This window comes from Canis aureus, chromosome 30 (assembly GCF_053574225.1).
Source record: "Canis aureus isolate CA01 chromosome 30, VMU_Caureus_v.1.0, whole genome shotgun sequence".
Classification (NCBI taxonomy): domain Eukaryota; kingdom Metazoa; phylum Chordata; class Mammalia; order Carnivora; family Canidae; genus Canis; species Canis aureus.
In genome coordinates this window covers 33,744,319-33,759,286 of record NC_135640.1, presented here as the reverse complement: position 1 = coordinate 33,759,286, position 14,968 = coordinate 33,744,319, and the positions used below count along the sequence as shown (strand labels likewise).

The window sequence follows — 14,968 nt, the reverse complement described above, 5'->3', positions numbered from 1 at the left end:
CACAGGCCGCGGTCCCCTCCGAGGGCCTCCTGCCCAGGAGAGCACCCAGGCCAAGGCCCAAGAAGGAGATGGGAGGACGAAGACCAAGCGGAGGGAGCGTCTTCTGGCTCTAGATCAGGAACCTTCTTGCTCTGACCCGCCTGCAGCCGGTGAGCTGGACCTTATTCCCCAGAGCTCTCACGGGACTGGCATTTGCAAGTTTCCCGGGCCCATGGGGGCCTCCCACGCTTGTGGGCAGCTGCTGTGACATTTGCTGGCAGGTCACTCAGGCGCTGTGATGTTTGGCCTTCGTGGCCCGTGCCAGCGCCCCGAGGACTTTGGAGTGGCCCTGCCAGGGCGTGGGTGGCTCCAGCGACAGCCTCCCGCGGGCCTGGGCTGCACCTGCCGCGTGCACAGCCGCACCTGCAGCTCGGAGCTGGACACCCGGTCCACCCGGTGGGCAGGTGGGTGCTCCTCGCGGCCGGCGCGGGGATGCGGGGACACAGCTGGGGGGGGGGGCGTGCGCGCCGCAGCCACAAGGAGTCTGCTGGGGTTTTGAGCGTCTCTAAGTTACTGTTAGCAGCTGCAAACAGTAGGGACATTTGTCCTGGCTTTCCGCCGAGGGTGGGGGTCCCCCGGAATGCCTTTCTCGGGCCGCAGCGGCTTCTAGCCTGCCTCCTGCAAACTCCCGCAGGAGGGGAGATCTGTCTGTCTGTCGGTCTGTCTGTCGCGCTGGCTGGCTGGCTGGCAGTCGTGGCAATGCGGACTTTCTGCCGGCCGGAGCCCACCCGGCGAGATCCGGGACGCAGGCAGCGGAGGGCCGGGCCGGGGCTCGGCGGGGTCCCCTGGGGACAGGGCGGGGCGCCCTCGGGCTCCGGGAGGCCCCGCCCGCCTGCCCGCCCCCCCCCCCCGCCCCCTGCCCGGGGAGGGCGCAGCCTCGGGCTCGGCCGGCGGACCCGCTGCGCACCCGGCTGCCTCGGCGCCCCGGACCCGGTAAGTCCAGGCTCCCCACCCTGATGGGGGCTCCAGGGACCCGGCCTCAGCACCCCCCGCCCCCCGGACCCGGAGGCCCGCCGGGATGGAGGATGGGGCGCGCCTCCTCTCCCTCTGCGGGGCTTCACTTAGAGACGCACGCCTAGAGAACTGTCTCACCATGTCACAGCCACATTTCCCCGTTTTTATGAAATCTCAGGCATTCTTGTAGAAAACTTGGGAAAAACCTAAAAGCACCCAAAGAAAACTAAAACCACCCGCGCTCCCAGTCCCCACTGGGTTTCAAAGACCTCCCCCCAGCTCAGGCAATACTGCCATACACACCTGGCCTCTGAGGGGCCTAATTTGGGGGCCAGGAAGGTTCTTGGGCCTTGGCATCTCCCTGGGGAAGAAGCGAGGGACTTGCAGAACATTGTTGGTATCTTGTCTTGATCTTGGTAATTGGGGAAAATGTGGAACTTCTGCGATAAAGTTGACCGAGAAGCTGTCGTAGGTATGTCCTGGATCTATCACCTGTTACACTGTCCTTGCCTGGATTTTTTAACCTAGTATGTGAACTGTTAACCTACTGAATGTGAACTGTTTGTTTTGAGACCACATTTAGGTTTAAGATGGAGCTTCTGGTTCCATTAAGGAAGGTTCTGGTCAGTAACCATTTATGTTCCTGGTGGTGGGGAACTTTGCAGTGATCACCCGGATGTTTAAAATCATATATGGTGATTTGCGGGAAAGCACCTAGACTCCCATCTATGGATTCGTTGTTTTTTTTGTTGTTGTTGTTTTTAGATTTTATTTATTGATTCATGAGAGACACACACAGAGAGAGGCAGAGACACAGGCAGAGGGAGAAGCAGGCTCCCCATGGGGAGTCTGATGTGGGACTCGATCCCAGGACCCCAAGATCATGCTCTTGAGCCTAAGGCAGATGCTCAACCACTGAGCCACTCAGGCATCTCTGATCTATGGATTGTTAGAGAGGGAACCCGAACCTGCTTTCTGTGGTCTATTTCATATATTCATCAGGGATGAGCTGAGGATGGGTCCGAGGAAGGCATTCTCCCTTTTAAGAATATCTCCAGAGGTCTGGCTTTTGACAGGTTCTTAGAAAGTGGATTGTTTTGAAAATAAAGTACACTGTGAAGACATCAGAGGGACTCACTCTTGTCATCCTAAGTCTCTGAAGGTACAGCTGGTGATTCGGGGCTTTTTGGTAATTGAATGGGACATTTATTCATTCATGCATTCATCCATGCATGCCTGCATTCCAGGAATATTTATTGCACTCCTACCACATGCCAGATACTGTTCTAGGCCTTGAGATATATGCAGAATAACACATGCAAACATCCCTGCCCTCAAAAGCTTGCGTTTTGGTGGAGAAGACAAACAAGCAATGGACATAATAAATAAGAAAACCATATTACAGTGGCAGTTATTAAGTAATATGGTAATATGGCTATCAGGAGTGGAAGGGACAGGATAAAAATTCAGCTATACCGTCCATAATTACTGCCCTAAACCTTTTTAGAAATAAAGTAGTTTGTGGATACATATGTAACTATGTTAATAATAATAATAAATATGTTAATCAGATTAATACTAATAAAATATATTTAATATACAAAATAAATAATACTACAAAATAAATATAAATACAAATAGTTTACGTTTTATTATGTAAAAACATACATTATATTGAAAGAGATTTCCATTTGGCTACCCCCAATTTTATTTTATTTTATTTTTTTATGATAGACATAGAGGGAGAGAGAGAGAGAGGCAGAGACACAGGCAGAGGGATAAACAGGCTCCATGCCAGGAGCCCGATGCAGGACTCGATCCCGGGACTCCAGGATGGCTCCTGGGCCAAAGGCAGGCGCCAAACCGCTGAGCCACCCAGGGATCCCCTACCCCCCAATTTCTTTCAAGACTGTATCATGCCTTATTGGTTATTTGCACTTGCAATCACATTGTAGTTGTATTGGATTTAATACTTGGGACCCCCACTTAATTCAGGAATCTCTTATGGAATGAGTCTGGGTGCTGGCGTGGGGACAAGGTGAGCAAGATCATCCCCGACCTTCCTGAGCTCCTGGAAAGAAATGCCCAGACAAGCCTATAAATTATTGTGAAATAAATTAGAATCTGAGTGGTATAGACAAGGCGCCATGGGATCAAAGAAGGGGAGGGGCATTCGCCCCCAGGTTGGCAGAGGAGTAGGCATTTGGAGGACCAGCAGGATTTTGACAATCAAATATGGCAGTCGTGCCTCTCTTGTGGAGAGAGCTGCAAAATTTAGAGGTGGCAAAATTGGGGGTTTGTTCTGTGCCTCACAGAACCTTGTGGTAGTATAGTCAAGGGAGATTCTAGTATGCCCAGTTTTTGGATAAGAAAACTTCGGCTTCTCTAATTTATTCAGTCTGATAGTCCATCTGCCCTCCTTCTATGTGACTTCAGCTGCCCTCCGGAGGCTGGGAATCCTCCCATCAATTCCTCACACCAGAATGCTTATCCTTTTACCCATATTGGGTTTGGCTGGGTCCCTCTCACCAGCTCACTGGTTCACATTTCCATCCTTCATACCCTGGAAGGGTCTAGGGGCCCCGTTGGCTTTTTATTTTTTCTTGCTAGAGGTAAATATGTTTTCAGAATTTATTGAGAGAAAGATGAACATAATTGATAATTGCTTCCAAGGAAATCATGCTTGCAGAATTCTTAACTTGATAAGATCATATTCACCAAAATTAGGCTAACCCATAATTGGTTTTACCCTAATTCTGCTTCCTGAAGCAAGTAAAGCCTAATGATGATTTCAAGACTGAAGAAATGCTTATTAAGGAATGCTGTTAAGATGATAGGAATGGGGGTGCCTGGGTGGCTCAGCTGGTTAAGCATCTGCCTTTGACTCAGGTCATAATCCCAGGGTCCTGGGATCGAGTCCCACATTGGACTCCCTGTTCAGTGGGGAGTCTGCTTCTCCCTCTCCCTCTCCCTGAGCTTCTGCTCTCTTTGAAATAAAGAAATAAAATCCAAAAAAAAAAAAAAAAAAAGAAGAAGCAGTGCAGAAGCTTAGCATCTCTCCAGATCTCAAATCTGAATCTGCATTAAAAAAAAAAAAAAAAAAAAAAGAGGATAGGAACGTTATGCCTGTTTACCAAGATAAGTAAACTGAGGCCCAGGGGAGCCCTGTGTTTTATCTAGGCTTGAGCCAGGGCTGGAACTCAGATCTCTGAGCTCTGTATCAGACACTCTTTCTTCTCTCCCCTGCCCCCCAGCATCAATCCCTCTGAGCAGAAGTTTGGTTGGAGTCAGCCCACAAAAGCCTTGGGTGCTCAGTAAATGCTTAAGAAAGAAGGAAAGGTGGCAGTGCTAGGAAATCTGTTCTAAAAGCCTCCAGGTCATTATCAGTGCTGACAGGCGGATGTAGCTGGAAGAGGGAGAAATGCAAAAGGAGCAGCGTGTGCCAGGACAGCGTGACGTCGCTCACTGCCCCCTTCTCCTCTGGGTGCAGCTGGGGGCCTTCCAGAATCCCAGGGTGGTGGAGACCCAGTTGGACTCCATTTCTAGCTGTTAGCTCAGCTCACCTGCCCAGAACACTGTACCCTGGGTGACTTCCAGCAGACCACTAGCTCTGGCCCTAAGCTTTGAAGAGAAAAGAAAATCGTACTAACCTTGATTGGGGGCAGTATCTATTCTGCATGAGGAATGTCAAACCAAGGATGAAGCAGAAACTTCTAGAAACCCCCTCTTTCTAGGCCCAGTAAGGTCAGTTTGAGAATGTTCAGCACAGGTTGGGCATAAGACTGGCTGTGTTTGGAGTTTGACCTCCCTGGTTCCTGCTGCTTCTGCCTCCCACAGCCCGCTTGTCACTGTACAAACTATGAAAATCTGTGTTCTCTCCGGTCGAGGAGGGGTCTTCTGATGGCATCTTTAGATCACAAGCTAGTCTTCATCTGGGTAGACCTGGTGGCCAGGTCCTCTGTCCCTTTGACCTTAAATATTGAATCCGTTCCCTCCCTACAAAGTCCTGAGAACTCCTTTTTCTGTACTAATAGAATGTGAGTTCACGGCTACAAGACTGAATTTTAGATGTATTTTTGATAAGAGACATGACCTTGGGCAGGTCAGCTCAACTCTATGGATCCCAGTTTCCTGTAAGTTAAGATTGCTGGCTTACTTGCTCTTCAAATCCATGTGAGTCCAGTAGTCTGCCACACAGGCCACAGGGCAGTGCGTTGGCATTATAATGGAAGTGAACTTGGAAGAATGAGACATAAACCCCCAGCTGACATGCAGATTGAGTTCGTTTACATCATGCTGACTATTAAGAGCACATTGCCAAACTCATTTTGAGACTCATTACACAGAACACCACGTGGCCCAGCATGCAGGCCTTCGGGGCACAGAGGGCATTTCGCAAAAGCAATACAATAAATTAAGTGTAAAGTAAGAAGAAGATTTCTCTTTAAAAATTCAGAGTCGTTGCTTGAAAGGCAGTTGATGAACTTGGCTTTTCGGGGTCTGGCATTAAGGCTCTGACAGGCTCCACATAATTTAAGCTGCCAGCGTGAGTTAGGCAGGAGGCAGCTGGGGTTATAGTGAGGCTTGAGAGTTTCTCTCTGCCACTTCTCTTCAGGTTCCATCAGGGACATAGGAGACCGAAAAAGAAAATCTAAAAAACAAATGAGATTGGAAAATTGTTTTATGAAATCATTTCTCTGCTCATCAAATTCTTCCTAGCACCTTGCAGCAGGAAAGATGGGTCAGTTTCCTAAGGTTCCATAGTCCCGCGGGTCTCAAGCTTGGCTACAAATTAGGATCACCTAGGAAGCTTTATGCCAGAAAGCCAGGACATCACAATCTTTGAAGGAGGGATCCAGGCCATCAGTATTTTTTTGAAGTTCTCCAGGTGATTTTTTTTTTTTAAGATTTTATTTATTTATTCAGGAGAGACACACAGAGAGAGGCAGAGACACAGGCAGAGGGAGAAGCAGGCTCCATGCAGGGAGCCCAATGGAGGACTTGATCCCAGGATCTCAGGATCACGCCCTGAGACAAAGGCAGATGCCCAACCCAGGTGCCTCTCCAGGTGATTCCAGTAGGTCACAAGTGGGGGTCCTTGGACCAGGAGTATCAGTAGTACCTGTGAATCTCTTGGAACTGCAATTTTTCCGGCCCCACACTGGCCATTCTAGATCAGAAACTCTGGGGGTGGAGCCCAGCACTCTGCATTTTTAGAAGGTGATTCTAAAGCATGCCAGGAGCACCTGGGTGGGACAATTGGTTAAGCAAATGACTTTTGGTTTTGGCTCAGGCAGTGATCTCAGAGTCATGAGAAAAAAAACCCATGTCGGGCTCTGTGCTCGGTGCAGAGTCTGCTTAAGACTCTCCCTCTCCGGGGCACCTGGGTGGCTCAGTCAGTTAAGTGGCTGCCTTCAGCTTGGGTCATGATCCTAGGGTGCTGGGATCGAGCCGCACATCGGGCTCCCTACTCCATGGGGAGCCTGCTTCTCCCTCTCCCTCTCCCTCTCCCTCTGCCTGGCTCTCCCTGCTTGCATTCTCTCTCTGTGTGTCAAATAAATAAAATATTAAAATAAAAAAAAGACTCTCCCTCTCCCTCTGCTCCTCCCACCCTGCAAAACAAAACAAAAAAATCTGAAAGAAAGAAAGAAATGTAAAGCATGCCAAAATTTGAGCGCCACCACCTGAGAGCAAGGCTGAGGACGGTTGGCCTGGCAGGTTTTCAAAGCAGATGTTTCTGGTTGCTTCCTCTGGCCACAGAAAAGTCCGTCTGGTTTTAAGTAACAGATCTTCTCTGTGATCCCCCCCCCCATGTGGATTAGCTGCAAGAGTTGCTGTTAAATCAACTTGCTATGTGAAGCCATTGGTTCTAAACTAATTAACCTCTGGAGGTTGTCCACCATAATTCTAGTCTCATGTGGTCATGAAGTGATAAGAATGCTCTGATAGTCATTGGTAGCAGGATTCCCTGCTTGTGGTCACTCTGTGTTCTTTAGGGAAAAAAATTACATTATCAGCTCAAGGGCTGTGTATTTTCTGGGGGCAGGGTTCTGTGCATTCCTAAGTGTTCTGAAGTCATTTAAAAAGAAAATGTAGGGCATCATGTTTGGAAAGCTCAGCTGCCTGCAACCTCGTCCTGAGTGATTTCCAGCAGACTAGCAGCTCTGCATCTAAGCTTCGAAGAAAAAAAAAGGTAACCAAAGAATTCCTACCTACTGCCATGGTTAGAATGGGGCAAAATGCTGGTTTTGTAGAACAATCAGTACCTGGAAGTCTCTTGAGCCTATGCAGCTTAACCTGTTCTAAAAGATCTCAGGGCAGACTCAAAAGCCCCAGAGATGTCCGGAAAACCCATAAACTCCTCTGTTTCTCTTTCATGAGGAGCTTCTCCACAAGGTAGAGAGAGCCATGGTGGTCCGCCCTAGAAGAGCCAGACCTAAAACCCCAAACTCCGAATCCCTGGGCTGGTTCTATTTTTCTTTCTTTCTTTCTTTCTTTCTTTCTTTCTTTCTTTCTTTCTTTCTTTCTTTCTTTCTTTCTTTCTTTCTTTCTTTCTTTCTTTCTTTCTTTCTTTCTTTCTTTCTTTCTTTCTTTCTTTCTTTCTTTCTTTCTTTTCTTTCTTTCTTTCTTTCTTTCTTTCTTTCTTTCTTTCTTTCTTTCTTTCTTTCTTTCCTAGATTTTATTCATTGAGAGAGAGAGAAATAGAGAGAGCATGTGCACACAAGCAGGGAGAGGGGTAGAGAAAGCACGCAGGACTCGATCTTCGGACCCTGAGATCATGACCTGAGCTGAAACCGAGTCAGATGCTTAATCAACTGAACCACCGAGGTGCCCCAGGGCTGATATTTCCTAAAGAGCTAGAAAAACCAATCCACTCACACTCAGGACCCTAAGTTCACAGCACTATGATAGGGTTTCTTTCCATCCACAGGGTATTCGGTGCTGGAACACACCACCCCTTGCACATCACCCCCTAGGATGCCCAAGAGTACCTTAGTCTGACTAGTTGTGCAAACCACGAGGCACCAGTGGTAGCAAGTGTGTGATTTTTCCAGGTCCACAGGAGGACAGGGATGTTTTCTGTCCCTTTGTTTTATGGAGTTAGTGGGCACAGCAGCATCCAGTTCTGGGGCAGCAGGCAGAGGAAGGAAGTGGGTGTGTGCCATGGGTACCGTGCAACGTTCAGACGTAAAGGAAGGCAGGCACACGGAGTAGCCGAGGTGGCCGTAAAGCCATGGCAGAGAGGAGAGAGAGGCAGATACATAACCCAGCACCACTTACGTGGCTTAGCTCCGGCCGCCGTAACAAAATCCCACAGGCTGGGGGCTTACACCACAGACCCTCACCATTTGGGAGGGTCTAAGTCCAAGATCAAGATTCTGGAAGGGTTTGGTTCTTGGTGAGAGCTCTCTTCCTGGTTGCCTTCTCATAGCATCCTTGCATGGGAGAGATTTCTCTTTCTTATTATAAGAGCATCGTCCTAGCGGGTTACGGTCCCGACTGTAATGATCTCCTGTAACCTCAATTAACCTCCGGAAGACCCTGTCTCCAGGTGCAGCCACATTGGGGGTTAGGGCTGAACAAAATTCAGTCCATAGCACGTAAACCAAGACACACACACACATACAACACAGCGTGTATATTAGAGGAACTCCTTCTGGGGGTTTCCGAGGAGGTAGACGGTGGCAGCGGTGAGTTGAAATAAGAGGGAACCAACTGATCAATCCAGAGAGGTGCTGTGAAGACTCAAGGTGGCACATGCCAGGGACTCAGGTGTATGTTCGGACACCCCTCTCCCTTGAGATTTCAAAAATCTGTGCATGTGTGGGTAGCTTTGGGCCGGTACATGCTTTCTGAGTCCAGATTGCACTTTTCTTTCAGAAAGCTTTCTCGGAAAGTTCGAGCTCCTGCAGCAGAACCTTTACGCCCAGGATGATTCCATCTAATGCCACCGAGGTGATGCCCTTTCTGACCACACTGTGGCAGGGGACAGTTGAAGAGGGCGGCAACAACATGTCAGGCCTGGCCCGCAGGTCGCCCAGCCGTGATGACAGCCAGCTGGCGGCACTCTACGTGCTCATGGTGCTTGGCTTCTTCGGCTTCTTCACCCTGGGCATCATGCTGAGTTACATCCGCTCCAAGAAGCTGGAGCACTCCCACGACCCGTTCAACGTATACATCGAGTCTGACACCTGGCAGGAGAAGGACAAGGCGTATTGCCAGGCCCGTGTTCTGGAGAGCTACAAGGCATGTTATGTCATCGAAAACCAGCTGGCCGTCGAACGCCCCAACACACACCTTCCCGAGATAAAACCTTTGTCATGACCCCACAGTCGGTTAAAACTGGACAAATCTTACTTGGCAATCTGATTTTTCTAATCACGTGCCTTTTATATTCTTTATTGTAGGGATGTAATTGGGTTTGTTTTTTTTTTTGTTTTTGTTTTTGTTTTTTTTTGCTCTTGTAAGGGGTGAAGGATGAATTCATGACACTATTTCTCTAAAATCACATTTCTTCTGTGATGGCTGCCAGCTGTTCCCCAGTATCTGTCTCTGCCTTGTTAATTTTAGCAGCATTCCAGCGATCACGACCTCTGAGAATAAAAGCTATATTTCCCAGACTCCCTTGCAGCTAGCAAGGTCATTTAATGACATTCCGGCCTGTAGACATGGGAGGGATTCTTGAGAAGGAAAGGGTGTGTCTCCCGCTTCCCTCCCCTTCCCCTTCCCAGTGGCTGGATGGGGATGAGGTCATGAGCCAGCTTTGACTCTGGAAAAGGACAGCATCCTCTCGGGTGGTAGAGCAGCAAGTCTAGGTCCCTGGGCAATGTCACAGGGCAGGGTCTCTCTGCCTTCCTGCTCACTCGCCAGCTCAGGCATTATGGGAAAGAGAAACTGATCTTCCTTGGGCCTCTGTTATTTTGGTTCTTGTCAAAATGACAAAGTCAATATCCTAATAATATCCTATTTTATGGGATGGAGACCAGAGGCATAATATTGCCGTATTTGTCCCAAGCATCCTCCCTGCTCTTGTTACGGGACAATACCACTCTGCTTTTGTCACGAATGCCCTCACTATGGTGGCTCTGGCTTTCTCTTCCTTCCTGTCTCCTGCCCCCCTACCTTATATCCACCCTTCACGCGTTCCCCCTCAATCCCAAACACACATTCACACCCATATCCACACATGCACACACACACACACACACACACACACACTTCCTACTCACACATGTCAATTTCTGAAAAATTCACTTAACTACAAGACTGAGATGCTGGAGAAAAAATTTCCACCTCAGAATGTGTACCAAGGGTAAGGGGTTTAGTTATCATGGCAGAAGGGAGGGGTGCACCCATCACCCCGGAACCCAGGAGAAGGAGCGGGTATGGGTAAGTGGCAACACTGGGATCGGGGCGGGGGGCGGCACGGCCTTTTGAGGCCATGTGTCCACTGTGGTTGAATTGTGTCCCAGCCAAAAGACATGTTCAGGTCCTAACCCTGGTACCTGTGAATGTGACCATACTTGGAAATTGGGTCTTTGCAGATGTAATCAGACTACAATGAGGTCATTGGGGTGGGCCCACATCCAATATGAATGATGTTCTTATAAGAAGTAGGAAATCAGGTCAGGGACACAGGGGGAGAACTCTCATGAAGACAGGCAGAGATTAGACTGACACACCTGTGAGCCAAGGATGGCCAACAATTGACGGCCACCCCCAGACTGGGAGAAGCAAGGAGGGGAGCTCCCTTACAGGCTTCACTGGAAGCATGGCCCTACCACACCATGATTTCAGACTTCCGGCCCCCAGAACTGTGACACAAGCAGTGCCCTCATCCCCACCCCTAGAGACAGCAGCTTTCCTCTCCACTCTCCTTCTCCCTATGGGACAGAAGAGTCTCTGGGAATCTTTCCTCACAGATGAGAGAGGGAGAAGGGATTAGGGTGGAGGTGTGGTGCTGGGGCTGGGGCTGTTGTTTGGGGCAATAGAAGAAAGCCTTCTTAGCGTGACCCGACCTTCGAGAATCCCAGAGAACATGCGCCTTGCTTTCAGCCTGTTTCTCCAGCAGCTGCATTAAGTGCTCAGGGACATCCTGAATGCTTGCCCATTCCTGAGAAGGATGGAATATTTAAGTAAAGTATAACTTTTGGAAACCTGTACAGAGAATAAATTAAAAGCAACACATAAGCATCGTTGGCCGTATTCAGTGGACAAATCGGGCCCAGTTCACTGCAGCTCTGGCTTCATGGGCTAGACAGTGGTGCCTTCAGGCAAGCTTGGGGTTTAGGACATCTCTGGGGCAGAGGTCTGGTGTAGACTAGTCCCCGTGATGATGGTTCTCCGGTTCAGAATCCTTTGAAATTTAATGAAAGTTATGATCCCCCATACCCGAGAAATGCACACGGACGCATCTTGCCCAACATCTCAGGGTGTCATGGGCCCCTGGAAGCCCTCCCACAACTGCTTGCCCTCCTGGACCCTGTGAATTATCTGCTTCCAACAGACACACATTGCCCACAGGAAAGGCAGGCAGGCCGGGATCACAGGTTTGGAGAGGGACCCAGAATGCGAGTCAGAGCTGCCGGCACAGCGACTGGTACCCCAGGCACTCCAGCTCGTGCTTACCACTGGTTTGCTCTCCACCTCTGGGATTCCTGTGACTTTTAAGGCAGGGGGACACCCTACGATCTGTAGTCCTCCCAGTCCTCAAGGGACCAGATACTCAGCACCCTCCCCTCGGTACCCCGCAAAAGCTTTTATAAGCTTTCAAATGCTTGTGAGCACACGTTAAAATTTGGTTTCACATGCACTCGGCATGTCTGGGTACTGCTCCGAGCTCTTTAGAAACAGAATCTCAATATTTTGTATGCAGTATTTTATGTGTTCACTGGGTAGGACAACGTGACTGGGAGGAATTTCGTTCTTTTAAAAAATTAAAGTCTTGTGGGATCCCTGGGTGGCTCAGCGGTTGAGCCCCTGCCTTGGGCCCAGGGTGTGATCCTGGAGCCCTGGGTTCGAGTCCCACATCCAGCTCCCTGTGTGGAGACTGCTTCTCCCTCTGCCTGTGTCTCTGCCTCTCTCTCTCTTTCTCCCTCTGTGTGTGTCTCTCATGAATAAATGAATAAAATCTTAAAAAAATAAAGTCTTTCATCATGATCTGTGGTGTGTTTTCTTCAAATCATAATGACACTTTAAGGAATGGATGTGGGTTCCTGGGAGGCTCTGGCGAGCAGCCCCAGCCCATGGGTAGCTAAACTCTGCCGTCAACCCCTCATGTCTACAGATAGAAAGCAAAGAGAGCAAAGCCAGCCATCTGGGAATGCAGACGCTGCCTTAATGGACTTGTGGGGTTTTAAGAAAAGCTGGAAATGCAGATATTTATTTGAAATCTCTCGATTTTTAAATGTTGGCACCTAGTTCCAGTTTTCTTAAAAAAAATGTGTAAGCCAAACAAACCAAAAAATGACCTTGAGTTGAATTCTACCCTGATTCTACACTGATTTACCACCTCTGCTGTAAAGGGAAAGAACAGCTGCCAGCAGGCCCAGGTCACACTTGCTAGAAAGCAGAGTCGGGGAAGGGTGCCTGCATCTGAAAGGCTGGCTGCCTGGCCTTGGTGGCAGAAGCAGGTGGAATCACTCCCCCAAAGTGTGGTCCTGGCCACTGAAGCCTCAGTCCCAGCCCCATGATGAGACTCTGGCTCAGGCTGTCTTCATCTGGCACCATGAGGACACCCATTCATCAGCCACTCCCATTCGGATGTCAGGCCTCTCTCTCACTCGGTCACTGCGCAAGGGTACGTTACAACTCCGATTTTGCCCCTCAGGCTCTTGGAAATTAGTTGCGAAGGTCCATCTTAGGGAGGTGGATCTACTCCCTACGTGCAGACAGATCAGGCTTTGGAGCCTCTTCTGAGATTGAGGGCTGAGTGTGGACCCTGGTGAAGTAGCCAGACGAGGAATGTCATTTCCACCTCCATGTCTCTGGAGCCACTTGGCCTGGCCGGCGGGTAAACATTTCCAGTGTAGACAGGCCATGTGCAATTCATTGGACAGTTGCCCTAGAAGAGTTAGCCCCAAGAAGGTTAACTAGACCTCCAGGAGGTTCAAGGACACACCCAAGGTTATTGGTCCTTTAAGGGAGAACCCAGCAGGAGCTCTGCTTCCCTAATTTTGGGCCCTGGTTCTTTGCCCTCCTCCAGCTGCTTTAAAGGCTAAGGGCTTCTAGAGGCCTTGAGGTGGGACAGGTAATCGCCCTTAGCCACCCAGGAGCAGAGGCTTAGTGAACACTGCAGGGGAAGGTGGGGACTGTGAATTTACCGATTTTATTCTTTTGCATACACTAAGTCAGCCTGAGCATTTTTTGAAGGATATCATTCAGTAACATCAGACAACTTACCCTCAAAAAGGATCCTTTTTTTTTTTTTAAAGATTTTATTTATTTGAGAGAGCGAGTGAGCACAAGCAGCAGGAGTGGCAGGCAGAGGCAGAGGGAGAAGCGGGCTCCCCGCTGAGCTAGGAGCCCGATGCGGGGCTTGATCCCAGGACCCTGAGATCATGACCTGAGCTGAAGGCAGACACTTAGCCCACTGAGCCACTCAGGTGCTCCTCAAAAAGGATCCTAATACCATCCGTGCTGTATACCCAGAGGTCTGCTTAGAAAGACAAGGTAGTCCTCCAGCATATCGGCCAGGCCCTTAAAAAAAAAAAAAATTAAAAAGAGCAAACCAAGCCAAAAGGAAGGCAAGTTGCCAAATATGAGAATATGCTTTGAGCTTTATGCTTTGAACTATTGCCTTCACACTGGCTCTGAGCTTCAATCTCCCCTCAGGACGCTGTTATAACCCAACAGCAGTCACACCAAGAGTTAGAAATGAGCCCACAGGCAGAAATCATTGCTGTGGGTTCCACAGACTTTAAATTCCCAGGCAAGGCTGCCCTGATGCATGTGGCGAGCTCGCTCTCTCTCTCTCTCTCTCTCTCTCTCCGCCCCCCCCTCTCGATTACACCCTATCTTAAATCCACATCGTCAGATGACTTCTCTGTGGGCACAAATGAGACATAAACATTAAATCAGACTAAGAGCGATAACCAAAGGCTGCAGAGCTGCAGCCAGGTATGGAGATTTCTGAAAATCCTCGGGTCAGGCCCAGGGTGTGCAGGCCCTGCGGGCACGGCTGCCCCCTGGCGGTGGCCTGGAGGATAGGTCTCCACGTCGGGATGCCCTGAGCACCTGGAGCCCGGTGGATGCAGGCCTGGGGCTGCGCCAGGTGCTCCCAGTGGGCTTTACACACTCCTGGGAGACCACGCTTCTTTTCACCTGTCGAGTTCCTCCAGACAGGGCTCACCGAGGGGCCCCTTCATGAAACAGGAAGATGGAAGTCTGGAAAGAGAGAGGCCGATTCTCCAGGAAGAGTCTTCTCACCCCAAGGGCTCAGAATTCTTGAGAAGGCACTAGGATCCCTTCTCCTTTCCTTTGTGCTGGAATCTGCTCATCCCCTCCCCATTTCCAGAAACGACTCTTTATTTTTTTTTTAAGATTTTATTTATTTATTCATGAGAGAAAGAGAGAGAGAGAAGCAGAGACACAGGCAGAGGGAGAAGCAGGCTCCATGCAAGGAGCCCGACGTGGGACTCGATCCCGGGTCTCCAGGATCACGCCCTCGGCTGAAGGCGGCGCTAAACTGCTGAGCCACCCAGGGATCCCCAGGAATGACTCTTTATCATCCTTCCCAGCTTGGGAAAATGGTGTCTCACTTAGACCCAAGCCCGTTTCAGCTCCAGGCCTGTGACCTTTTGTGCTCCGCATGGAGAGAGGACTTGGGTGGGCTTTACTCCACACTTGGGTAACCTCAGAGCGCCTCTGACCATTTTCACCTCCTCTTCACCCAGGTGGGGAGGGAGGGATTCCTGCCCCAGCGCTATGGGGATGGGGACCACCCCGCACCCGACCCTGGGCAGAGAGGCCGATG

General features: G+C 49.7%; 1 protein-coding gene across 3 annotated transcripts; it reads left to right on the top strand.

Moving 5' to 3' along the window:
• KCNE1 (potassium voltage-gated channel subfamily E regulatory subunit 1) lies at positions 1 to 9,614 on the top strand. 3 transcript variants are annotated; one of them, XM_077879106.1, is made up of 2 exons: positions 1 to 149; positions 8,875 to 9,614. In XM_077879106.1, exon 2 carries the CDS (start codon positions 8,926 to 8,928, stop codon positions 9,316 to 9,318), a length of 393 nt encoding a protein of 130 aa, XP_077735232.1. In that variant the 5' UTR covers positions 1 to 149; positions 8,875 to 8,925; the 3' UTR covers positions 9,319 to 9,614. The 3 variants fall into 3 exon arrangements, with proteins under 3 accessions (XP_077735232.1, XP_077735231.1, XP_077735230.1); XM_077879105.1 differs by lacking the exon at positions 1 to 149 and adding an exon at positions 212 to 443; XM_077879104.1 differs by lacking the exon at positions 1 to 149 and adding an exon at positions 893 to 972.
• Positions 9,615 to 14,968: the final 5,354 nt, after the last annotated feature.